Source organism: Zootoca vivipara, chromosome 4 (assembly GCF_963506605.1).
Source record: "Zootoca vivipara chromosome 4, rZooViv1.1, whole genome shotgun sequence".
Taxonomy (NCBI): Eukaryota; Metazoa; Chordata; class Lepidosauria; order Squamata; family Lacertidae; genus Zootoca; species Zootoca vivipara.
This window is the reverse complement of record NC_083279.1, coordinates 98,558,659-98,584,425: the sequence shown is the minus strand read 5'-3', so window position 1 is coordinate 98,584,425 and position 25,767 is coordinate 98,558,659. Positions and strand designations below refer to the sequence as shown.

The 25,767-nt window shown below is 48.0% G+C and overlaps 1 protein-coding gene across 3 annotated transcripts in view; it reads left to right on the top strand.

The window, feature by feature from the left end:
- CLPB (ClpB family mitochondrial disaggregase) overlaps positions 1–25,767 on the top strand; it is a 72,038-nt gene that overhangs the window by 9,300 nt on the left and 36,971 nt on the right. For all 3 annotated transcript variants that reach the window (XM_035115199.2, XM_035115202.2, XM_035115200.2), the window contains exons 3-5: positions 3,407–3,493; positions 9,487–9,590; positions 15,070–15,198. In XM_035115199.2, coding sequence (XP_034971090.2) covers positions 3,407–3,493; positions 9,487–9,590; positions 15,070–15,198 — 320 coding nt within the window. The remainder of the gene's footprint in view (positions 1–3,406; positions 3,494–9,486; positions 9,591–15,069; positions 15,199–25,767) is intronic.

Here is a 25,767-nt window from a genome sequence, read left to right as displayed (position 1 = left end):
AGACCGGTTGGGGGGCATCCTGCCCTGCAAGGGCATTGCAAGGTGAGACCTCACAGTGGTGGCAGCTCCTGCCCCAGGACTCTCTGCTGGAGGCTCCTCTTGCTCTCAGCTTCATCATAACACCTTTCCCATTTTAAGGAGGCTTCTGGAGGGAGGGAGCAAAGATGACTGCTGGCCATCTTGGGCTTAATTCGTTTGGGGTTTACACCTGGTTTCATGGTGTTTTTGCAGTTGGGTTGGATTTTATCCATTAGCTGGTTAGAAGTGCAACTGATAAGAGCAATCGGCGTATAATTCAGATAGTTTAAAACACAACTGCATCCCTTGGCTTGACGAGTTTCTACGTTCACCACATGTCCGGACCCAGAGGCAGGTGCTGTCGTCCAGCGGAAGCAAAGTGTTGAATCTCGAAGGCAGCAACTGTCAATCTGAAGGGGCAGAGGCAGGAAAAATCATCATCTGGTGCAGGCAAGCTGGCGGTCTGGTTTCCAGCAGGCAGCTGCTTGAGAGAAAGCTGTTTCCAGAGCCCCTACTTTGACTGACAGATTGCTCAGACTGAGGAGCCAAACCAGAGGCAAGATTAAATAAGGCTGGTCTTGCCCCTATTGCCACTCCAGTTGCCTGGTCCAGTTGAGCTGATGAGCTGCAGTACCGCACTCTGGCCATTATTTAGGGGGGTGCTGCAGAGTAGGAGGGGGTCAGGCCAACAACTCCCTTTCCCTGAGAGTTGCCCCCCAATTGGCCCGGGAAGGATCTTGCTACCAGCCACCCTGGTTTGACTCCTTTGGCATCTTCTGCCAAGGGTTCCTTGGTGACCTTCTTTGAGTCGGTGCATCTGAGGCAGGAAAGGTTTGCCTACCACCAAGAGGTGGAAAATTGGGGGGGAAGATCAGAAGCAATGAATCCTCAGACTTTTGTCATGCCAAAATTTTGTGAGCTGAGAAGAGAAAAATGGAGGTTTGGCTTCTTTGATGATGTTCAAAGAAGGGAAGAGAGAAAAGGAAGCTCTCTGTGAGTGGTTGGCTAGGCAAAACCATCAAGGGATATTCTCTCCCCATTTCATATATTGAAGGTTCCTATAAGAGTAAGGAAGTAGTTTGTTTTTACAATTTTATCCCTCTGATTTACATATCGTGATGCAATTATTTGATTTCCTTTTGCTTATATCTGTTTTAATGGTAGATAATAGAATAGATGTTGATTTTAAAAAGCAGAGCGCTTTTGTGTCTGCAACTGATGTATATAAACTTTGAAAGTCTCGTAAACATGAACAATGATATTAAATTGCATTGAGCATTGTTTAAAGTTTTATAGCCCAGGCCGGCCCAAAACATTTTGCTGCCTGAGGCAAAGCAGCAAATCTCCCTCCTCCACCTATGTGGAAGTACAACATAGCCATTGTGGCTCGTGGCCATCGGTAGCCTTAACCTCCAAGAATATGGCTAATCATATTCTGGAGCCAAGTTGGCTGCCATCTCTGCGTCTGGGAGGGAGTGCAAATTCCATCGCTGCTTAACTCTGCACTGTACAAAGTAGTGAATTTTGTCTGTCCTGAATCTTCAAATACTCAGCTTCATTGGACATCCAGGAGATCTAGTATTCTGAGAGAGGGAGAAAAGTGTTTTTCAACACTGTACATAATTTTATACACTGGATACTTTAGTTGAGATTCCTGCGTTGCAGGGGGTTGGGCTAGAAGACCCTTGGGGTCCCTTCCAACTCTTAAGAGTCTATGATTCTATTACCTCAACTTCCCACTCGCATATTTTGTAAACTAAAAAGCCCCAAATGCTGCATCCATCCCATCAATCATTAGGAGTGGTCTTTTCTGAACCTTTTCCAACTCCACAATCTACTTTTTGAGGTTGGGCAATCAGAACTGTATGCAATATTCCAAATATCATCACACGGTAGATTTGCCTGAAGGCATTTTTTTGAGTCTCCTCCTTGAGAGGCCAGTGATGTATTCACCTAGCACTCATCCAGAGTCACAAATGCCTCTGGAAAGCACAGCAATAACAGTAGGGATCAGGACAAGAGCCAATGCAGGATAGCCTGAATTAACCCTCTAGAACCGTATAGAATTATGGGAACAGACCTCTGAAGGGTGAATCTGCCTAGGATTGCCCCGGTGATATGTAGCGTGATGGGAACCAGCAAAGCTAAGGATGGCTTTTGATCAGGCGGTGGGAGGACCTTTGGAGAGCTTCCAGATGGAGCAAGGGTGTGGGTTTCTGCTGCAGGCGATGCTACTTTCAGCATGGGCCATGCAGCTGCAAGGCACTCTCTGGTTACTCCTGTAAACACAGCCCTGTCTGCCCAGTTGACATCCAATCCGGGTCTCCCCCAGGCTGATGCAGTTCTTGCCTGCTCAGCCCATCACTACAGGTTCATTTCATCTTCTTCTTTTTTTGGTAGGCAAAGGAAAATCTGCTTGGTTTGAGCACACAGTCCTCTTGGGGTGATGGGTTGCACAGAAGGGTACTCGCCCTTGTGAATGGGCAGTACTCGGAAGACTAATGGCGCAAAGCAGAACTTGCCTTCCTCATTCATCGGGGCAAGCAACCTTTTCCCTCCGAGAGCCACATTCCCTTGTGGGAGTAGTCTCCTGGGGGTTGCATACTGGCAGTGGGAGGGGCTACATTTGAAGGTGGGTGGGGCCAAAATTCTGGATTAACTAGTCCAGAATAAAGAAACCCCACCCCACCCAGTTTTCAGGATGGCTGCCTCAAATGAAAATTCCCAGTCCTGGGCAGGCCTACTAAGAAGTAAGCCCCACTGAGTTTGATGGGGTTTCTCTCAAATAAATACTGTATATTCCTGCGTATAAGACTACTTTTTCACCCAGGAAAATCTTCTCAAAGGTCGGGGGTCGTCTTATACACCGGGTCGTATTTCTTATATGGCGAGTATATCCCAAACTCTATATTTCAACTGGAAAAGTTGGGGGTAGTCTTTAAGCAGGGCGTTATTTTTTTCAGTGCATCAGCCCTATACAGCTACTGTTCAGGGAAGCGAGTGAAAGTAATTCCATCCCGACTTTAGTTTGATATACACATATATGTGCACACACACAGAGCAGAAGTCTTTCTATTCTCAATCAGCTGGTAGACAAACTTCTTTTCTCCAAGCCATAGCATACAACTTAGAAAATAGTTTTAAAATAACATCCATTTGTATCTATATTGCCTCTTCTAGTTGTTCTGATACTGCGTACATAGAATAAGGGAAAATGTGTTCAGAAGCCAGGAAAGCAAACAAGGAAGAAGGGATTGGGATGGGAGGGAGGGAGGGAGGGAGGGGCCAGCTACAGGTGTCTGTGGATGGGCAGGTTGCTTAACTGAGTCGTAGATGCTCCATGGCTAACAGACATGCTTCCTCTCCCTCTTTCTTTCTCTCTGTTCAGGTTGTTGCAGGAAGGTGCAAGTGTGAATGCTCGGCACAAACTTGGCTGGACAGCTCTGATGGTAGCTGCTATAAACCGAAATTCAAGGTGGGCTATTTATTTTTCTTTGTAAAAAAAGAAAAGGGTGCATATGACACCCACTCATGTAAAACACCAAGGCAACATACAGCAATATACACAAATGCCATCAAACATAACGACACATTAAACATGGTAGGAAATGATCCTTAAAATGTCTGAAAAAATTCAAGCAATTGAACAAGGCTGAATAGGCTTTAAATAAGTCTCCCCAGAAGCGTCCAAAAGGTAGCGAGGTTGCCTGTTGACTCTTGCCGGAAATTTGGTGTGCTAGGTTTCTTTATCGCCTTTCTTACAGCAGATTCTGAAGGCTATATACAATTTTTTTGGGGGGGGGGAGGAGAACAGAAATAAATGACGAATAATACCTTCGCTGGAACTAACACGCAGCACCAACATAGTCTGCCAAAGCGCCAAAAAACCCAGCAGAGAACGGGTTAAATAACGAATGCTGTTACTGTACACCCAATCATCGTCTGCCAAAGCGCCAGAAAAAACAGCACAGAAAGGGAAAGTTGCTAACCAAAGTTTTGGAGGTTTTTTTGGGGGGGTGCAAAAGTTGCTTTGCTTTTGGAGGGGGGGCATTGTGCAGTGGGTACTCCTCCTGTGTGAGCCCCACTGCAATTCATGATGGTTTGGGGGGGGGTCCTTGCCTAGCTCCCACCCATTCCATTGCAGCCTCTTCTCCCCTCTCCACTTTTCAGCAGCAGAGCGTCAAAGGATGCAAAACGGGGCATTGTTAAACTATGGAACTCTCTTCCGCAAGAGGAGGGTGATGGTCACCAACTTGGTTGGCTTTAAAAGAGGTTTAGGAAAGTTCATGGGAGAATAAGGCTATCAGTACTTACTGTCCACGATACCTATACTGTGCCTAAACTGCAGTATGCCTCCGAATACCAGTTGCTGTTGTACTCGGGTCCTGCTCAGAGGCTTCCCAGAAGAGGCAACGGGTCAGCGACTGGGAGAACAGGATGTTGGACTAGATGGGCCTTTGGCCTGACCCAGCAGCCAGGCTCTTACGAAAGGCTTTTCTCCTTTTGGGATTTGCAGTGATTGTTACCTGCTCTGCACTAGAACTTATGAGTATCCACCGAAACCAAATGTTGAAAAATTCAAGGCAGATAACATAGATGGCTTTGAAAGAGGGATGGACAAATTCATAGAGGAGGGGGCGATTCATGGTTACTAGCCAGGATGGCTATGGCCTGCCTCTACAGTTGGAGGCAGCTGTGCTTCTGAATACCAGTTGCTGGGAGCCACAGGAAGGGCTCTTGTGTTCAAATCCTGCTTGCGAGTTTCCCAATGTGGTATCTGGTTGGACCCTGTGAGAAGAGGATGCTGGACAAGATGGGCTCCCATTGGCCTGATCCAGCAGGCTTGTCTTCTTATGTTCTTAAGGCTTCAGAAATAGGGTGGGTTAGAAACCAGAACCTCATTATTCATAGCATGGGAGCAGGGTAGGCTTCTGCAGGTCCGCCCACAGGGTTCCGTTGCCTTGCTTTTTCCTGCCGATCCTTCTTTGCCTTTGTGTTTCCTGTCCTGCCTTTCGGGCCGAAGGAGCCTCTCTGCCCTAACATCCCTTTAGGTTCCCAGGACAATCGCCATGTCCCCTTGTAACCTTTAAAGGCAGCTCTTCAATGCGTTCAGTCTACAACTAAATTCAATTAGTTTTCTTATTTAAAGATGGAGTGAAAGGGAGGGGGAGAGAGAAAGAAATCCAATTTTCGGAAACGTGGGACAGCCAGTTGGAATGGGCTTTGATGTTACAACCTCTCAGGGGCGCTTTACTTAGTCACAAGTTCATAAGCAAAAAAGGCCTAATTATTTGGGAAAACACAGGATTAAACTGGCTCACAAAGGCCGAATATCCGCTCTCGGGCGACACGATACGAATCCATGTGCCGAGTTCGTGTGTGGTGCAAACTTTGATGTGTGCTATGACAAGCTGAAAGTCGTGACCCCCTCGGGGAGCTCCTTAAGACAGGCCAAGAGGCAGGGGGGTAGACCCTGGGGGTCTGTTTGTTTAACTTTGATGTCCGAGCAGCAACGGGCTCCCTTGTTTGTGGGGCTGCGGAGGGGTGGGTTGAGCGCCCCCCCTCCGACCTTTGCAGGTGGACAATGGCCAGCGGCGGAGTGTGACGATTGTTGACCATTCCGAGTGGCTGGTGGACCAGAACAGGGTTTCGGGAGAAAGGCTGTTCATGGTACAATAATTGCCCCAGATGGTTCCTCATCCCAGCCTTTGCCCAGTGTTAAGCCTTTTATCTGCAGAAGTGGCTGAAACTCCAACTCTGTGCTCGCCTGCCTGCCTGGTGCAGAACCAGTGTGGTTTCTTGCTTAAGGCTTGGTACAAAATGTTTGTGGGAGTGGCGGCTTAATCTAATTTCTTCCTTTTTTTATAAGAAAGGTCCTTGGATAAATGGCTCTTATTGGGGCCAGCTTCTGAGAATATAATGAGAAGCCGATGAAGTCAGTGCCATAGTTTCCCCTCTTGCAGTCAGAGGATAATGCAAGGGCATTGCCCTGCTTCTCAGCCTCACGGTTTCCCTGGGCTTGGAGCTCTCCTTGCGAGACACACCTTCCATTTGCTCCAAGGGACCTCCGTTTGAAACGGACCTAAAGAGGTTTGCAGCCTGGTCTGTTACATTGCTGTTTTTAATATAAGGCAGCCTTCGCCAGCCTTGTGCCCTCTGGGCGTTTGGGCCAGCTGGGCTTGATGGGCTTTGTAGTCGAAAACATTTGGAGGGCACCAGTTTGGTGGCAGCTGCTTCAAGGTGTATGTACCTCAGGGGCAAGCGAGAACCGTTTTGGGAATTCCTGCTCCAAATAGTTTATTCATGCACGTCACATGTCCCATCTCTCAGCGGAAGTGCACCATGGAGGAGGAGTGGTCCGCAGAGGGTCCAGACCCGGGTGGGAATAGCTGCCTAGGCTCTAGATTGTTGTGCGCAGGTAACCAGAGCTGTGGAAGCGGCTATAAGCGTAATCTTTAGCAATAAAGAGTTAACCACCTGCCGTGTGCATGCCTTTGAATGGGAAGCACCCTTGACACCTTCCCTCCAGAGCAGGAGAAAACAAGCTTGTTCCAGCTTCCATGTGGCGGCCCATAAACCTTTCTAGGTTAGCGGCCACCATTGCCTCTTGTGGGAGCGAGTTCCGTAATTTAGCTGTGCACTGCGGGAACAAGGACTTCACCTTTTTCTCCCTCTCTGTGTTGTGCTTGTCACTTGGGGTCCATGTTGACCACCGGCTGCCTTGATCAACCAGATCTGCCTCCTGCTGTCCAGAGGCCCTGGCTCTTTCTTCCAGCAAACTCCCATTCCTTCTTTTCAGGGGGTTGGACTAGATGACCCTCGGGGTCCCTTTTAGCTCTTTGAGTCTATCAGTCCAGCTGTCGTGGCGCAAGCATCCCTTCCAGCCCTTCCTCCCGTTCACGTCACCCGGCTGCTAACAGCAGAAAGCACTTTTGCCATCATTGATTTAACTGCCTGGTGAACTTTAGTTAAAGGCTGCCCTCTGGGTCAATGCAGATTTTTATATATGTGCAGATGAGGAGGCTCTGCTGCTAATGCAATTAAGACCTGATCAGCAAATTAAAGGCCTGGTTTGTTGAAGCGATTGAGCACCAGCTCAATTACAAGTTATTGAAACTCACAAGGCTGCCTGCTTCATAATGTATTTAGTGAGCCCCTCTGATGAGGGGTGGGGGGTGGGCTTCACTGTCTGTGTCCTAGATGCATCTCCCCCCCCACACACACACACAAACACACACACACACACCATGCAAAAGTCCCAAAGAGGAAACAGAGTCACTGTGGGACTCAGGGTCACTTCACGCATCACACAAGAACATGAGAGAGACCAGGGTGCCCCACATCTGCCGTCTCTGTGCCAGGGGGCTGTGGTTTGTTTCCAGGTCCTCATGGAGCAAGCAAGCAAGCGCTCAAAGCCTGGCTTCCTGCAATAGTAGAATCATAGAGTTGGAAGAGACCACAAGGGCCATCCAGTCCAACCCTCTGCCAAGCAGGAAACACCATCAAAGCATTCCTGACAGATGGCTGTCAAGCCTCCGCTTAAAGACCTCCAAAGAAGGAGACTCCACCACACTCCTTGGCAGCAAATTCCACTGCTGAACAGCTCTTACTGTCAGGAAGTTCTTCCTAATGTTTGGGTGGAATCTTCTTTCTTGTAGTTTGAATCCATTGCTCCGTGTCCGCTTCTCTGGAGCAGCAGAAAACAACCTTTCTCCCTCCTCTATATGACATCCTTTTATATATTTGAACATGGCTATCATATCACCCCTTAACCTTCTCTTCTCCAGGCTAAACATACCCAGCTCCCTAAGCCATTCCTCATAAGGCATCGTTTCCAGGCCTTTGACAATTTTGGTTGCCCTCATGTGCTGCACTCATCTTTGCAGCCTGTGAGATTTTGGGATACGTGAAATTGGGACTTTGGGAAACAGTCACACCTGAAGTTATCGATGCCACTTTGGAAAAGGGGCAGAAACATCCACTTAATTGATGCAATAAATCAGCAGGAATTCTGATTGTAGAGTCAAATTTGCATCATTCTTTGGGGTAGCCTATGGAGCTGTTGAAAAGCTGGGACTCTCAAGTTTTGAAGGAATAGCTCTCTGATCTAGCTGGCTGTAATTTGGTAGCAGGATTCTTGCTTTCTTGTTCTTTGTTTAAAATAACTAAATCTCTCTCTCTCTCTCTCTCTCTCTCACACACACACACACACACACACTTTTGTAAGCACTTTGTTTACGATCTCATAACCCACCCACCCCCAAGGCCTGTTGAGTCCTGTGATAGGATATAAATACAATAAATGAATAAAAATGACTTTTTAATGGCTGTTTTACTTCTCATTCACCTTTGCAAAGGCTAATTTGCTTGAAAGTTGGAGTATGTTTTGTTACCTGCCAATTGGACAGGGCCAATCAATATCTGCAATTGCTCAAATGTCAGGCTGCAGCGGCAATGTGAGCTGCCTGGAGGGGGTGGCCTGCCATTTTCTTGGGACATTAGGCTGAAGGGCAATTGCATGCGAAGAAGACCTTTTATAGCCTCTCCATGGATCAGGGTGTTCCTTCCACTTCCTGTTTACAGCAGTCCACATCGAACCAGGCATGGTCTGTGTGGCAGTAATAGGGGTGAATCCAGGCTGCTGCAAGCGGGGACGCCTCGGTGCCTGCAGTGCTGCGGGGGGCTCAGGCCAGTGAGCCAAGGGGCAATGCCGCAGAGGGAGGGGGCAAAGGCTCATCACCGCACATCCTCTTTCCAGGTGGCCATCCTGGGCTCAGGCAGAATATAGGGACAGCCTTGCTGGAGCAGACCATATCTTGTCTTCATGGGTTCTGCTCTTTGCCCTGTTTTCTCAGCTCCCAGCTTTGCTTATTTGAAAGTGAGCCCCCTTGCCCACCCCAGCAATACCTTGCTTAACTCCTTCCCAATGGAAGTTCAGGAACCAGGCAGAGGGCCTTCTTGGAACGCCCTCCCACCAGATGTCAAAGAGAAAAACAACTACTGTACCAGACTTCTAGAAGACATCTGAAGGCAGCCCTGTTTAGGGAAGCTTTTAATGTTTAACAGACTATTGTATTTTAATATTTTGTTGGAAGCCGCCCAGAGTGGCTGGGGAAACCCAGCCAGATGGGTGGGGTATAAATAATAAATTATTATTAATTTAATAATAATTTATTATATTATTATTATTCATTATACACCTTTAGATGCCAGGCAGAAACGTTCCTTTTTAACCAGGCCTTTGGTTGATCTGATTTACATCCTATTCCCTTTTAAAATGTGTTTTTTGGGGGGGGGGGGCTATTGGGTTGTTGTTTTTATTTTAATTATGTATTTTGTGGTTTTATAACTTGATTTTATTCTGTGAACTGCCCTTAGACCCCCGGGTGTAGGATGGTATATAAATAATAATAATACAGTAATGTATATACGTTCAATAAAATAAATATATATATTATTTTCCAACAGTGTGGTAAAGCTTCTGCTCACGGCTGGAGCTGACCCAAACCTAGGAGATGAGTTCAGCAGCGTCTACGAGACGGCCAAAGAGAAGGGGCTCCACTCCCTGGAAGGTAACGCAACACGGTTTGTTTGTTTTTCATTTATTTACTTCATAAATAATCTACACACTGCTTGATTGCAACAAAAACCTCAAAGTGTTTTACAAAAAGATAAAATAAAATAAAAAAATCACAAACATGCTTTAAAACATACAAAAGTTAAAATAGATTAAACAGATTAAAAATACTTCAATTTTCTAAGCATAAATAAACTCAGGACCATCAGTTGAACAATGATAGACAATTCAGGACAGAAAAAAGAAAGTCCTCCTTCACACAGCACAAAGTTAAACTAAGGAAATCTCTCCCAGAGGAGGCAGCAATGGCCTCTTAACTTGGATGGCTGTGAAAGGGCCTCAGACAAATTCATGGAGAATAAAGCTATCCATAGCCACTGCCTGCGATGGTTATGCTCTGCCCTCCAGTAAATGCTTCTGAATACCAGTTGCTGGAAACCACAGGAGAGGGCTGCTCTTGTTCTCCGGTTCCACTTGTGGGTTTCGCTTATGGGCATCTGGTCAGCCACTGTGAGAACAGGATGCTGGGCTACATGGGCCCTTGGCCTGATCCAGCAGCTACCTGTTACGTTCTTACGTTGTCTGCAGTGGATTCCTTTACTCTGCAGACCACCGCATCTCTCCAGCAGTTGTCAGGGCAACACACTAACCTCAGGGCCAGCATCGTGCACTCCCAACCAAGTAGGATGCAGAAGAGCACTCTTTAAACATCCTGCCAATTCCAGCATGCAAAAGAAGGCCTGCTGCAAAAGGCCACAGGCTGAATGGCTCTGTCAAGTAGGTGAACACAATCGCCGTGGCTGGTTTTTTTGTTTGTTCGTTTTAACCCTAATGTAAAATCTGAATCCTCAACTTGCAAAAAGAGATGGAGAGAGAAAACCTTTGCTCTAAGGAAAGGGTGAGCTCCAGATAAGGCCAGGGTTTAAACAAACGACTTTCAATGCTGGGGGGGAAATGTCACCTGATTCTGGAAATGTACCGCCTCCAAGCCACGGGGACCATGAACGGTGGGACCCTCAAAGACCTCCGTCTTTGAGCAGGGATATAAGACATGACAGCACTATGACATTGACTGTTTTTATTTTCAGTTGCTTTCTGAATGTTCCCTACCATGGAATGAAACCTTTCCCCACCACAGCCCACTGCTGGTTGAAAACCCATAAGTGTATACAGTGGAACCTCGGGTTACGTACCGTCCTCCTTACAAATGCTTCGGGTAATGAGCTCCGCTAACCTGGAAGTAAATGCCCTTAGTTGCAAACTTTGCCCCGGAATGCGAGTGGAAGTCGCATGCCGGCGGCGTGGCAGCAGCAGGAGGCCCCATTAGCGAAAGCGCGCCTCATGTTAAGAATGGTTTCGGCTTAAGAACGGACCTTCGGAACGAATTAAGTTTGTACCCGGAGGTACCACTGTATGTGAAGTTAGGAATTTTTGCCCCCGATCACCTTTAGCCTTTTTAATACCCATTCGCTGGTTTGGAGAGGTTCTTTTGCAGCTCCTTGTGTTTTAACAGTTTGGTGCCACCTGTAAACTTGGGCACCTCGCTGCTCACACCTAACTCTAGATCAGGCCTAGACAAACTCGGCCCTCCAGATGTTTTGGAACTACAGTTCCCATCCTCCCTGACCACTGGTCCTGTTAGCTAGGGATGATGGGAGTTGGAGTCCCAAAACATCTGGAGGGCCGAGTTTGCCTAGATCATCTGTGAGCAGATGAGCAGAGGAAGCTGCCAGACCATTGCATCCATCTAGCCCATTATTGCCCTGAGCGCTCGCCGGGCCTCGCTGGGTCTTAAGCAAGCATTGCTACCTGGAGATGGCATTGGAGATTGAACCTGGGACCTTCTGCTTGCATAGCATATGCTCGACCACCAAGCTCTAGCCCTTCCCCAAAGTCGCAAGTCCTAGTACTGATCCTTGTGGGGAACGTCTTGTGCCAGAGGTTTTTCCTTTCTTTTAAAACGTTTCTTTCTTTCCTGGCCATTCTGGTGTTCTTATGAAAATGTCCAGGTTTCATTAGAGCCACCAGCCATCTGTCTAGGACACCTGTATGTGTTCTGAGGGGCTTGCCTGCACATCAAATGGAATCGTAAAATTGTGCAGTTGGAAGGGACCACCAAGGGTCATCTAGTCTGCAATGCAGGAGAGTCCACGTATATTTATACCTTGCCTTTCCCCCTGATGGGACTCAAGGCAGCTTACAGAAAAATACAAGAACTGCTAAAACGGGGGGGGGGGGAATCATTTTAAAAAGTTAAACATTGATAGAATCAAAATCTATTTATGTATATAAAATCTGTTTTAAACATACGAATAATTACAATGAAAACAGCACGGCAACAGCCCTTAAATTAAAAGCAGTCAGTTCCCAAAAGCCTGCAAAGGACAGCAAAGAGGAAGTCTGTTTGGCTTCCCTGGGGAGGGACTTTCGAAGTTGCCTGGGAGCAGCCACCACTGAGAAGGCCCTCTTCTGCGTCCCCACCACGTGTCCCTGTGAGGGCAGTGGGACTGAGAAAATGGCCTCCCTTAAAGAACTCTGAACCCAGGCAGGTTCGTATGAGGAAATACGGCCTCTCAGATAACCGGGACCTAAGCCACAAAACCTTTGTGGTCTTTAATAATAGGTAAAGGTATTAGTAGGTAAAGACGTCTATTTTACCTACACTTGAGTGGACAATGTGGACCTAAAAGATGGCAGATTTCCCTTCCAGCTTACATCTTGCCTGATCTACCTGTATGATCTGCTCCATACGTCACCTGGGGTCTGCAACTTTCATTTCTGCTGCTTTTCGGACAACTTAAGGCCTTACACATCGCCTCATTTTTCTCTCTGGCAGCAGCAGAATCGAAATTTTGCAAAGGGCTTTGCTGTTCTCCAGCCATGCCATTTCTTTGAATGCTAACCTGAGTTGCCATTTATTTAGGAAAGGCCAGTCGAGGTTAAAAGTCAGGGTCAGCAAATCAAATTTCAGAGCAGAAGGGAAAGAAAGAAGAGTACTTGCAGGCCTGGGCAGCAGGCTCTTCTCTAGCACTGAATGCAAAACAAAATCTTAAACAAAGGAAAGCATCTTGCTAGACTTTGTTTACATCAAAGATATATCAACTAATGAATTAATTTGGTGGGGAGGGGCTGCATCCTCTCCCCTTTCCATCTATAAAACTTTTTGTCTGAGGAGGGGAGGAGTGGGATAGCTGGAGTGGAGGAAAATACAGCCACTCAGAAGGAAGTTGCATTAATTTTGGGGGTGGGGGGGTTGACATGTTTTATTAAAAAGAATAAATTCAGCTGCATTTTTTTGAGAGCAAGAGGGAGGGAGGGAGAAAGGAGATCGTGCATGCGAGAAAGAAAAACTGCCTTTGTTTTGCAGGGTTATTTTTAACGATTTGCATATTTTGTGTATAAATTTTTTTTTTTTCATAAAAGCATCCAAATCGGGGGAGCTGTGCGGCAGGGCCGCCACGCGCAAAATATATTACAGACATTTATATGGATGGCAGGGAGGGGAGATGGAGAGCTGAAAATTTCCAGGCTCCCCCGTGATTGATGGCAGGCGAGGCTCCCCTTGACGCTTTATTGAGTTTCCGATGATTATCTCTCGCGGAGACATTTTTTACGGATGACGGCCGAGCTGTCACGGCGGACCATGGGGGGAAAAGCAGCCCAACAATAATAACGCTTTAATCTTTTTACTGCACTGCTCCCTAGTATCTCAGATTCATCTTCCCTGACACCAGCCACTTGATTATCCTGCCCCTCCCTGGATAGGCAAAGGAGAGCAGGGAAGCAAACAAACAAACAAACAAACAAATAAGCAAGCATATCTATATCCCCCCCCTCCGGAAAAAAACACCCCCTACACAAAGCATGGTCATACAGAAGTCACACCAATTGCTACTTCTGTAGGTGTTGAGGTTCATTAGCAGTGATGCCAGACAGGAGAGAACCCAGCTATTAATTACAATATTTTAGATGTGCCTCCTTTTATAACTTGGATTTTTTTGTGGGGGGAGGGAGTGGAAGGTGGTGGTAGCAAGACGCCGTAGACGCCGTTCGCTGCCAAGGAGCAGATCTGAGCGCCTGTTCCCTCCTGATACTGCCAAGCACTACTCGCCCCAAGAATGGGGAGAGGAGGTATGGCTCAACACTGCAGGGGTGCCTCCGCTGCGAAGCTTCTGAGCTGGCTTAAGTGCCACTGCTCATCCCAGGAACCCATTGGGGAAGGAGATCCTTTCACCCTTCTTAGAATTCACTGGCGGGTGGGAGGGGGGCACTTGAAGGAGAGTCAGCCCACGGCACTTTCTCTGGTCTAACACCAGCGGCAGCCTTGCACAAGGGAAGGAGCCTGAGGAAGAAATCACAGTCCATCCCCCAGACCGTTTCCTTGTTTGAAGAGCATCACAAGGGGCTGGTGGGGGGGGCGTGGCTTAGTGGTACCTTGCATGTGTTGTGCATGGGAAAGGCAGTAAATCTGGAAGGGGCCTTGGGCAGCCACAGAACTGGGCAGGGTGCTCTGATTTCGCTTAAAACAATTCTGTGCATTGTGTCCTTGTGCCTCTGCCCATCTCGCCTGCGCACACCAGGTCCAGGAAGCCTAAAGTCTTAGATCAAGCATCAAGAAGCCTTTTGCCTGGGGGATTTTAATAAACCACTTGGGTTCTTTTTATTTCATTCATTCATTCATTTTCTTTGTATGCCACTTTTCCATCAAAAAAAAAAAACATGCTCAAAGCTGCTTGCAACAAGGAAACAGGGATGCATTTCCTACAAACACTGCAAAAACAATTTCATAATATCATAGTGAAACAATAACATAGCAACCATTTCACAGCATAGCAAATCAATAGCATACCAAAAAAACACCCACATTCCAATTCTAGAAATATAACAAGATTACTTAAACAACATTATTATTATTATTATTATTATTATTATTATTATTATTATTATTATTATTATATTGAATTTGTATACTGCCCTATAGTCTCATGTCTCAGACCACATACCCTGTGGTCCCATTTTCAGATTCGTTTCTGTAGCCATGAGGACTAGCAGCGTTGATTTGATATCTGCAGTCTTCGACTCGGCTAACAAAAACACATTCATTCTACCAGATATTTGAAGAGTATACCCAGACCTTTTCCTGGAGGAGCAGGCTTATCAGTGACTATGCCCTGTCTCCACAGTTAAAAGCGACAGTGCTTCTGAATGCCAGTTGCTGGAAGCCACAGGAGGAGAGAGGGTTCTTGTGTTCGAATCCTGCTTGCAGGTTTCCCACAGGCACCTGGTTGGCCACTTTGAGAAACGAGCACTGGGCTGCATGAGCTCCCTTTGGGCTGGTTCACCAGGACAATGCTTGTGTTCCTCTGATGTCCCCTTCTCTGAGGACCACCTAGCTAGATATCTCAGCTACTTCTCCTCCATCCGGCAGTGGCCATGATTGATCTTCTCCCCCTGCCATCCCCTTCCCTTTGCAGTTCTGGTCACACGGGAGGACGACTTCAACAACCGCCTGAACAACCGGGCCAGTTTCAAGGGCTGCACAGCTTTGCATTATGCTGTACTGGCGGACGACTACTCCACGGTCAAGTTGCTTCTGGATGGAGGTAAGGGAAGAGCCGTCATCACTGGGCGTGGGGAGGGCAAGGGTCGCCTGTTGCCGCCGGAACTTTGGGCGCAGAATCTGTTGATAGAGGCAGCATTTTTAGTCAGCACAAAAAAGAAAGAAAACGGCTCACATTTTCTTTTTCTTTACATATATTTACTGCACAGCAGGTATAATAAAAAGGTAAAGGTAAAGGGACTCCTGACCATTAGGTCCAGTGGTGACCGACTCTGGGGTTGCGCGCTCATCTCGCTCTATAGGCCGAGGGAGCCGGCGTATAGCTTCCAGGTCATGTGGCCAGCATGACAAAGCCGCTTCTGGCAAACCGGAGCAGAGCACGGAAACGCCGTTTACCTTCCCGCTGTAGCGGTCCCTATTTATTTACTTGCACTTTGACGTGCTTTCGAACTGCTAGGTTGGCAGGAGCTGGGACCAAGCAACGGGAGCTCACCCCGTCACAGGGATTCAAACCGCCGACCTTCTGATCAGCAAGCCCTAGGCTCAGTGGTTTAACCCACAGCTCCACCTGGGTCCCATAGCAGGTGTAATAACAGATGCCAAATAAAATAAAAGTAGAAAATAATGTCTGGAAGTAAACATAAAGGAACACATTTCTATACCCGAATCAAAAATAATAAATTTATATCACAAGGTTCCAAGTAACACAATTGGGTTTATATTATCCTGCACCTTATTATTCTAAAACATTCTAAAAAAAATTCTCAATAAAGGCATTGTCTTGATGTCTGCCCTCTCAGCTTCTTGCCATGTACGGAAGCTTAACCTTCCATACACGTCCCAGATTTCAGTGATCTATTCTCACATTTTCAAAAGATTTGGGGCTGGCTCTGCTCTCCAGAGCCCCTGCATGGTGCCCTTTCACTGACTCCTTGTCTTGGCCTCTTGTTCAGCAGGGACTTGTGGGTTCTGGAGAAGGCAGGCAGGCAGGCAGGCAGGCCAACCTCAAGGAGAGGGGCCAGCTTCTGGTGCTCCTCTGAGTCCTGGCCCCGCAGCATGGGCAGATTTGGAGCTTTGCATGAGGGGCTATTTTCATGGATGTTTGGGCAACTTGCATGCCATTTGGGGGGGGGGGGCTCCTTTCACGTGTGTTTGGAGAAGCTTTTAGTCAAACAAGCGAGGTGGGCTGGCGCAAGGGTCGCGACCTCCTCTTTGGGGCTTACTTAGTTTAATGTGCTCGAGCCCACATTCTCAAAGCCTAGTTTCCCAGGGAGACTCCCAACCTGTGGCTTCCCTTTGTCCTAAATGTGGACGTCCTCTCTCCTCCCTCCCTCCCGCCCGCCTGCCTCCCCCCTCCCCCAGTGCCGGTCCAATACTACAATTATCCCAGCCCCCCCCCATTGCATTCTTCGGATTTTGTTCCAACTCCATCGGAGTCTTGATGGTCTTTTAAAAGCTCCCTGCCCTTTGTGAAGACAATGTTGCCATGTGCTGTGCCTTTGACATTTGAGAGCTGGGCGCTTCCTCCGCGCCCAAATGGAACAGGCGCCCTTTGCCCTCTCCTTTACGCTCTTCCCACACCTGCCTTTTTTCCAGAGTGCCCTCTGGTCTGGCCAACACTTCCTCCTCTGCTGGCCACTCTGCCCTCGGGGCCAAAGCCATTAACCACCCAGGCTCCCCGCCTTCTCTTAAACAGCCACCTCGTCCTTCGGTGGGGGTGGGGGTGCTGTCCCTTTCAGCCCCCGCGGTCTGGCGAGAGGCAGCCTCCACCTCACTCCATCGTCGTGGCCTTTGACGGCCCCCTCGCTGAATCACTTGACCCTTCCTTGTGGTCAGCCTGTCCGTGCCCAGCAGACCGCGAGATGCGAGTCCCCGCTCTCTGTGGGCCGCTCGCGGGCTCCTGACCTGCGCTGACACCACTCAATGGCCTGCGTGGGAGAAGGAGCGCCCGCCTCGCAAGGCACTTTTCAGGCTTCATTCAGCCTGTTCCATACCCGATCGATCCTTGGGTTTTGTGTTCCTTTTATCGGCCCAAAAAGGGGCCCAAAGCAAGCAACACACGCAGGTTGGTGGGGGCTTAATAATGCATGCTGCCTTTTGAATACGGTCGCGGCATATTATTACGGGGCTTAAAAGTTTCCTCCACCTTCTTGCTCTGGGGCATTTCACAGCCAGAGAGCAGCTATCCTTGGTGATGGAAGGTGCAAGGAGGAGGAGGAAGAGGAGGAGGAGGGTAACATGCCCTGGTTTTATAGGGATGAGTCCTTCCACCACTTCTGTGGCAAAGTCCGTGTCCCTTGATGGAATGAATGGGGTAGCCAAAATTAGCAAGGGGGTGGAGCGACTCTCCAGTGAAGAAAGGTTACAGCATTTGTTTTGGAACTTTTTCACTGAGAGAAAAGGTGAATAAGAGGGGATGTGATAGAAATTTATAAAATTATGTGTGGCATGGCAAGAACAGACAGAAAAGTTTTTCTCCCTCTCTCCTAACGTGAGAGAACTTGTGGACATCTAATGAAGCTGAATGTTGGAAGATTCAGAACAGGCACAAGTTAAACACACAGAGCCTAGTTAAACAGTGGAACTCCCTCCCACAGGAGGCAGTGGTGGCCACCAAACTAGATGGCTTTAAAAGAGTATTGGACTAATTCATGGCGGGAAGGGCTGTCAGTAGCTAATTAGACTAATGAATTAGTCTAATTTTAATTAGTCTAAATCCACAGCTGGAGGCAGACACGCTTCTGAACACAAATTGTTGGAAACAGCAGGAAAGGAGAGAGCTGCTCTCATGCTCAAATCCTGCTTGTGGGTTTCCCATTAGGGCATCTAGCTGACCACTATGAGAATAGGATGATGGACTAGATGGGCCATTGGCCTGATCCAGCAGGCTATTATGTTCTTACTGTGTCTTCTTTGGTTAAATAGGGTAGCCCTCAGAAGGTGAAATACTAATTTTCTCGTGTTGTTCCTGATTACCTTAAAACAACTCAGGTGGTAGGTGTGCACCGATAATTGTATAATGTGGGATTGGCCTTACATTCTCTGCTGTAGACGTGACGCCCTACAGACCTCTGTTTTTTCGCAGGCCTCTTTTGCAGCATATTTCCATGAATGGGCTACCTGTCCCAGTGCCCTTGTCTCACCCCTGGCATTTGTGCAGGGCAAAAGGCAGCAAGGACCATTGTGAGTGGGCTCTTGTCCCAGCGCAGTGCCTGCCTGTCACCATCAGTCGCATAGCAAAAGGCTAGTGGTCCAGTGATGTAGGTTGGGATGATTGCGCTGGTGGTGTCGCATCAAGCAGAGCTATGGAGAGGTCAGATGTGGGCACAGAAGGGAGTGTGATGGAAGCAAGCCAGAGGACTCCTTAACAGGAGCACAAACAACCCCCTTTGCATCTGCAACTTGTGAGTGCGAATGCAGAACTTACAAGGTTGTTCATTTCCAGTCTCCACTTCCAAACAGACCACAGGATTCTGGTTCGGAAGAGGATGTTGAGCTCGTCCCAGTGCAGTTGCCAGTCTTCCTCCCACGTTGTGGGTTTGCCCTTAAAATAGAGGAGCATCTGCCAAGGTCCCCTCCACCCACCCAGTCCCTGCTTCTCTGGGCCTAGATCTCTCTCTCTCTCCCTTTCTCTCTCTCATCCTGCTCATATTTACAAGAGAATGTGATAAATTCCGTATTGATTCCTTCTGTTGCACTGTAAATTTTGCAAAAGATGATTAAATAGTGCAATAGAGTCTGCCAGCGCCAGGGCTCAATATGTTGTGGGCCGGCGGTATCGACCCCCCATATCTGAAGGCAGCGAGCTCCAACCCCGGCAGCCCCAGACCAGTAATTAAACTCCGGCGAGACCGGGATGTAAAAGCCAATCTTGTCACGGCGTCGAAGGCTCCAGCGTCCCGACACGGGGAGCGCAATAAGCGCCTGACCAGCAGTAGGTTTATGTCTGTGTCGAAGCTTTTAAGAATAGTTTCCCCACAGGGTGGGGAGCAAATGGAGCCCTCGGAAGTCTTTCTGGGCACAGAGGTTTTCGCACTGACACAACCATTTGTAAGACATTTAATAGCGCCATATAAAGGGAACCGGGGAGGGGGGGGGTGTTTGTGAGTGTGATAGGAGACAGAAGTCACTGACTCTTTTGCACTTGTTTTTTCCTTGCTGCACGCACGGGGCCAAGAAGGTTCACACATTCGAGGCAGCCTAGGAGAGGGGGAACCGTACCACTGTTAAGTGGGGAGTGGGGTCCGCATGTCTGAATTCCCCCCCCCCTCAAAGAAAGAAGTCAATGGCCCTGGAAAGTTAGGAAGAGGCTCAAGCCCTAATTCTCCGTAACACACCGACTTTCCATGTGCCAGGCTATTTTTGACATTAGAGAGCAACAAAAATGAAAGAAGATCCTGGTGAATCAGGCCAGGTGGATCTTCTCTGCAACATTTGACAGAAGAAGATGTTATCCATTCATGTTTGGGTATCGGGCATCCTGTTCTCACAGTGGCCGACCGGATGCTTGCGGGAAAGCTGCAGGCAGGATTCGAACACAAGAGTGCACCGCCTTCCTGTGGCTTCTAGCAGCTGGTATACAGAAACATTCCTCCAACCTTGGAGGCAGAGTGATAGCCTTTGATAGCCCTCTTCTCCGTGAATTCGTTTACTTCTCTCCTGAAGCCATCCAGGTTGGTGGCCATCACTGCCTCCTGTGGAAGGGAGTTCCATAGTTGAACTGTATGCTGTATTGATAAGACCTATCTTTTATCGGTCCTGAATCTTCCAACATTCAGCTTCCTGGGATGTCCACAAGCTCCAGTGCTAGAAGGGGGGACGGGACATTCCTCTATCCAGTTTATTTCTTTAATTGATAACTCAAGAGCATATGAGCAGTCCTGCTGGGTCAGGCCAAAGGCCCATCTAGTCCAGCCTCCTGTTCTTACAGCAGTGGTAAAACCGCAAGCAGGATTCGAGCACGAGAGCATTCTCTGGCAAATGGTATTGCTGTCTCGAACTGCAGGGGCAGAGCAAGAGCCATTATGGCTAGTAGCCATCAGGGGACTAATGTAGTCCAGCACCTTGTTCTCCCAGTGGCCGGCCAGCTCTTACAGTCTGTTCCGCGTCTGGCCATTTTAAAAACCCGTTCAGATGAAGAAATCACAGAGTACATCCAGAAAACTTTGAGATTCAGGCTCATATGAGGATCTAATGAGAGGGACTTTTACAATTTTTGGCTACTTTTGAAAACCCTCTCTGTGTACACCTGCTGTGGGTGATGTGTTGCAGTGATGCTGCAGCATAAGGAGTCTTCTTTGCTCACTGGCCTCCCTTAAACAGCAAGGTAGCATAAGTGAAGTGCTTTGAGCATAAGAGCCTGGTGGATCAGGCCAATGGCCCATCTAGTCCAGCATCCTGTTATCACAGTGGATCGTCAGATGACATAGTGGGAAACCCACAAGCAGGATCTGAGCACAAGAGCAACTCTCCCCTCCTGCAGCAAGAATTTGCCCAGTCCTCTTTTAAAGCCATCCGGGTTAGTGGCTGTCACGGTCCTTGTTTGACTACTTCTGAGAAACTAGTACCACACAAACTTCTGTCTTTAAGGCTTTTATTTTGCCCGATATTTACAATGTGATTCAGTATCAAGAATACATGTCCGATCAGTCTGACGAAGATTCTCCCAAAGCCTGGCCTCTGCTCCTCCCCCAGCATAGTAAGCGTGGGATTCCTGCCCTCCTCCCTTTGCGCCTGCGCACCTTGGAATGTCTTAAGTCAGGCATGAACTTAAAAGGGTGAGGCATCTCCCCGCTGGACACTTCCCCTGATCCCTCCCCCTGATATCCTGTCTGAGGTTGCAGTAAGGGCTCTAGGATGCTGCCTGAGCTAGGGTGCCTCTCTTCTGCGATTGTCAGGGAATGCTCACTGCTAGAGCAATCCCTGACAGTGGCCATCACTGCCTCCTGCAAGGGCAAGTTCTGTAGTTTAACTACGCAGTACATGAAGAGGTCCCTTTCTTTTATCTGTCCCGAATCTTCAGCTTCGTGAGATGTCCCTGAGTTCTCGAGCAATTCGGTGGTGCTATGTAAATAATAATTACATGGGAAGACAAGCAAACTAATACTGGAAGTACTGGAAGAAGCAAAGATCACCCGTGTCGAAGCAATGATTCTTCAACATCAACTTCGTGGGACTGGTCATGTTGTACGGATGCCTGATGATCGTCTTCCGAAGCAACTACACTCTATTCCAAACTTAAAAATGGAAAGTGTAATGCTGGTGGTCAACAAAAGAGGTTTAAAGACTGTCTCAAGGCAAATCTTTTAAAAAATGTAGTATAAACACTGACAACTGGGAAACACTGGCCTGCGAGCGCTCCAGTTGGAGAACAGCCTTTACCAAAGGTGTCATGGGCTTTGAAGGCACTCGAACTCAGGACGCAATGGAGAAACGTGCTAAGAGGAAGGCACGCTTGGCAAATCCACACCGTGATCAACTCCCGCCTGGAAACCAGTGTCCCCACCAGAATTGGTCTCTACAGTCACTTACAGACTCATTGTTAAAACCGTGTTTATGGAAGACAATATTACTCGGTTATGAGGTATCGCCAAAGAAGAAGAAGAAGTGTTATGGGTGAGCCTTATCCAGAGGTTTAACTATGGTTTTCTTACTGCCAACAAAACACAACAAACCATGGTTTGCTGCTGGCTTGTGAGTGATAGAAGAAGAAGAAGAAGAAGAAGAAGAAGAAGAAGAAGAAGAAGAAGAAGAAGAAGAAGAAGAAGAAGAAGAAGTTATGTACATAATAATTGCTGTTATGGAAAGATTCCCTGAGATCGGTGACTTGTTGCACCTTGGCTTCAGAATGTAAAAGAGCCAGCACAAGGGTGTGGGCCCAGAAGAGGAGACCTCGGCCCTTTTGGAGGTGGCTTGAGGGTTCCCAGCATCCCAGGTGTCCTGCCCTTCTGAGCTCAGTCATATAAATATTCCGGGAAGTGGCTTTCACCTGCCATGCCCAGCTAAGACAGGTGACACTTTGTCGTCGGTGGAGGTGATTAGAACCATGAGCTGTTGGCAGGGAGAGCTGGATTTATTGTGGCTGGCGCAGAGCTGCTGCTATCTCCGTTTTTAAAAAGCTACCTGTGAAGTATCTGTGCCGCCCCATATCAGAAGCACGTTTATTTTACTGGAAAAAAGGGTGATCATGTTAATTCAATCACGGTGAGGCTCAGGAGGACAGGAGTCTCTTTCTATTACTTTAACTAGCCATGTAGAGCAATAAGGATGTCAGGGCTTGTCAGAGATGATGGCTGATGACACGGCGTCATCCCTTGTACGGCTGTGAAGGCGGCTTCCTCCTGGCAAAGGCTGGACTGGCTGTTTTGGGGGCTTGAAGTCAGTCCTGCTGACGGTAGGTGACATTTCATACGCTCATTCTGAAGTCCGTCTGTGACTTCCAGAGAAGAAACCTTGCGGCCAGTTTATTCCTTGTAGCTGATGAATATAGTTGATGCTTTGGATATCTCGCTCGCATAGCAAATTTTTTATTTCTTTGCTTCGGATATCTCACTTGTATCGCAATGAAAAAGATGGCAAGAGGCTACTCAGGTCGATGGAATAAAGCAGCATTAATGTGGAGACCCTACGACTTTAAAAGACCAAGGGGACAACGACCTATGTGATGGGTAGATGATCTAAAGCTAACAGCTGGTCTTATGTGGGTACAGACTAGAAAGCAATTGAGAGAACTTGGAAGAGGTGTACATCCCCTGTAAAGAGAGAGAAAAGGGGGCAATTTTATCATGGAAGGGAAGTGCAACGCAATTCTTTAGTGCAATTATTTAGTTTCACCCCTGGCTGCTGCAAGCGGGTGGTTGCTCACCACGCAGAGCTCCACAGATGCAGGGGCACTGGTTTGAGTCAACCAGGGGCGTTGTGCGTAGAGCCATAAGTCCAGATGATGCAAACAGAGTGAAGCAAGTCCAGTCCAGAGTGACATTCTGCAGGGATCAGCAGTCATACGAGAGCTGGTCTGACCTGGGAGACGCTTCATTCTTTACCCCAAGTATTTGACAGTGTTTAAGGCAGTGGGTGTATACAAAGCCCCTCCATCAAACCATGCCACATTTTTGTTACGGAGCAGGACTCCATGCCAAGTGGCACACGGCATCCTCCTCTTCATCCCTCTTGATGACTTTAAAAGGAGATTAGACAAATTCATGAAGGAAAAGGCTATTGCTGGCTGCTATCCATGATGTCTCCACAGTCGAAGGCGGCGATGCATTTAAATACCAGTTGCCGGAAACCACGGGAGGGGAGAGAAGAGGATGCTGGACTGGGTGGTCCAGAAGGCTCTGCTTATGGAGGGAGGGAAGGAGCCAGACTCTGAGAGCGGCCTGTTGCTGTATTTTTTATTTAAACAAGAGTACATTATTGTGAAATTTGTTGTGATTGTATTAATTATTAACAATTGCAATGCCTTTCAGCATTGCAACAGCAAAATTATCAAGGACAAAATCAATACAAATATGACAAGCAAACCAAGGCCAGGAAGAATTAGAACAGCAGGTTGCAAATGGGAGCAGCTGTAAACAAAAATGCCACTTTAACAAGCGACTGCCAACAAAGCTAAGAACCAGACTCCCTTTTTGAACATGCCCCCCCCACCCTCTGCCACAACACGCAGAGATGGGCTTTGAAAAGGACCAGACAGAAACCAAGGAGGATCGGATCTAGCCATGGGTGGGTCTGTGGGGCTTCCATGTTCAGGGGCAGTATACCTGTGTGTAGCAGGCAAACCAACATGGCAGGGGGTGCTGAGGAGTCTTGCCTTTGTGGTAGCCTGTTTCCCAGATGCTTCTAGAATCATAGAGTTGGAAGAGACCACAAGGGCCATCCAGTCCAACCCCCTGCCAAGCAGGAAACACCATCAAAGCATTCTTGACATATGCCTGTCAAGCCTCTGCTTAAAGACCTCCAAAGAAGGAGACATAGAATCATAGAATCATAGAGTTGGAAGAGACCACAAGGGCCATCCAGTCCAACCCTCTGCCAAGCAGGAAACACCTGCTTAAAGACCTCCAAAGAAGGAGACTCCACCACACTCCTTGGTAGCAAATTCTAGCTGGCCACTGCCGTGACCGAGGCTGCTGGACTTGGTGGACCTTTGGGCTGACACATTCTCTTGTATTTGTGTGCTGCCTCCTCAGACAGATTGGCACTCCTCCTGCCGCCCCTCCCAACTTTGTGTATAGGGGATTTGACAAAGTAGCATCACAGCTGCAACCCCCCTGCCCCCCCCAGTCAGCCTCTCTCTCTTTTGCACACTTTCCTCCCCCCCCCTTTGTCCTGCAGTTATTAACAAGCCAAAGCCATCCGGAAGAGCCACCTACATCCATAATCCCTTCCCTCAGCCCCTCCGTATTGACAGTTATCTGGAATCTGAAGGAATTCAAGACAAATGATTAAGAGGATGGAGTTAATAAAATTTGAAAAATTGAGACCTGTCAGTCCGCTAAACTTTTTTCAATACCACCGACAGGAACATATTTCCCCAATGAGTGACCTTCTGCAGCTGCTCGGGTCCTGCGCTGCTGGGGTGGCGTTGGGAGCGAGCCGGCCTGCTATTTATCAAATATTATAAGCCGGGGCCTACTAATAATATGAGCCGAGCTGGGGAGGGCAAATGCAGGCAGGCAGGAGGAACCTGGGGCGTTGCCCAGGTGTTGGTTCTCTGCCAGAGACAGCGAGTGGGAGGTGACAAATTGCATCCCATAACGGCTCTGGGAGGTTGGTGCCCTCTCAGCAGGCGTGTGCCCTGTGGTGGCACGGAGCGCGGTCCCTGCTCCTTGGGGCCAGCTGCCCCGACTCTGCAGAGGGGCTGAGGTCAGGCCAGGGCTCTTGGGGGGGAAAGCCAGTGGCCACCCTCTGCAACGACAGCGATGATGGGTTAGCAAGTGTCTTGACACCCCAGTTATTTATTGAAGCATAATATTTTATTGCCGCCGGTACCGGAGGTGGCCATCGACCGCTTGTGTGAGCCTGGTTCTATCAATTATTGCAGCAATTAGTCAAGTCGTCAAAGCCATTAACAGGGGGATTAGGCCAATATTGGTTAGCCATTATTAATAGATCAACGGGATGAAATTTAGGGTCTTCCAAGAGGAAGGCAGAGCTGGCCTGGAGGATGCTCCCTTGGAGGGGCCCGAGGAAACTTCCTCCTCCTCTTCCCGAAGAGCGCAAAACTGTTGTGTAAGAAAAGGAATTGCGAGTTAGATGTGGGTCGCTGTCTCTTTAAATGATATTGAGTGCCCAGGGCAGGCCGTATATAATCTTACCTGTTCTGATCATACTTTTTATTGGGCGCGACAAGGCTCACAACAGAAATTACTCTGCGCTGGATGTTTATGGAGCACATTTTTCATTCTGCAAGCAAATATAGATCCCTTTATGCTGGATGTTGGAAATAGCTAATCTCCCTCTCTCGGGACAAGGCGACAAGCAGAACTCTGGTTCCGTGGTTTGGAATTTGCACTGCAGGCACCAGGATTCTACTGCGGAGGAGCTGCCTGTTGCTGCTCTCAAAGCCCATTTGTGTTGTGTGAGCCTAGGCAGCTGCCTTAAATTAGCT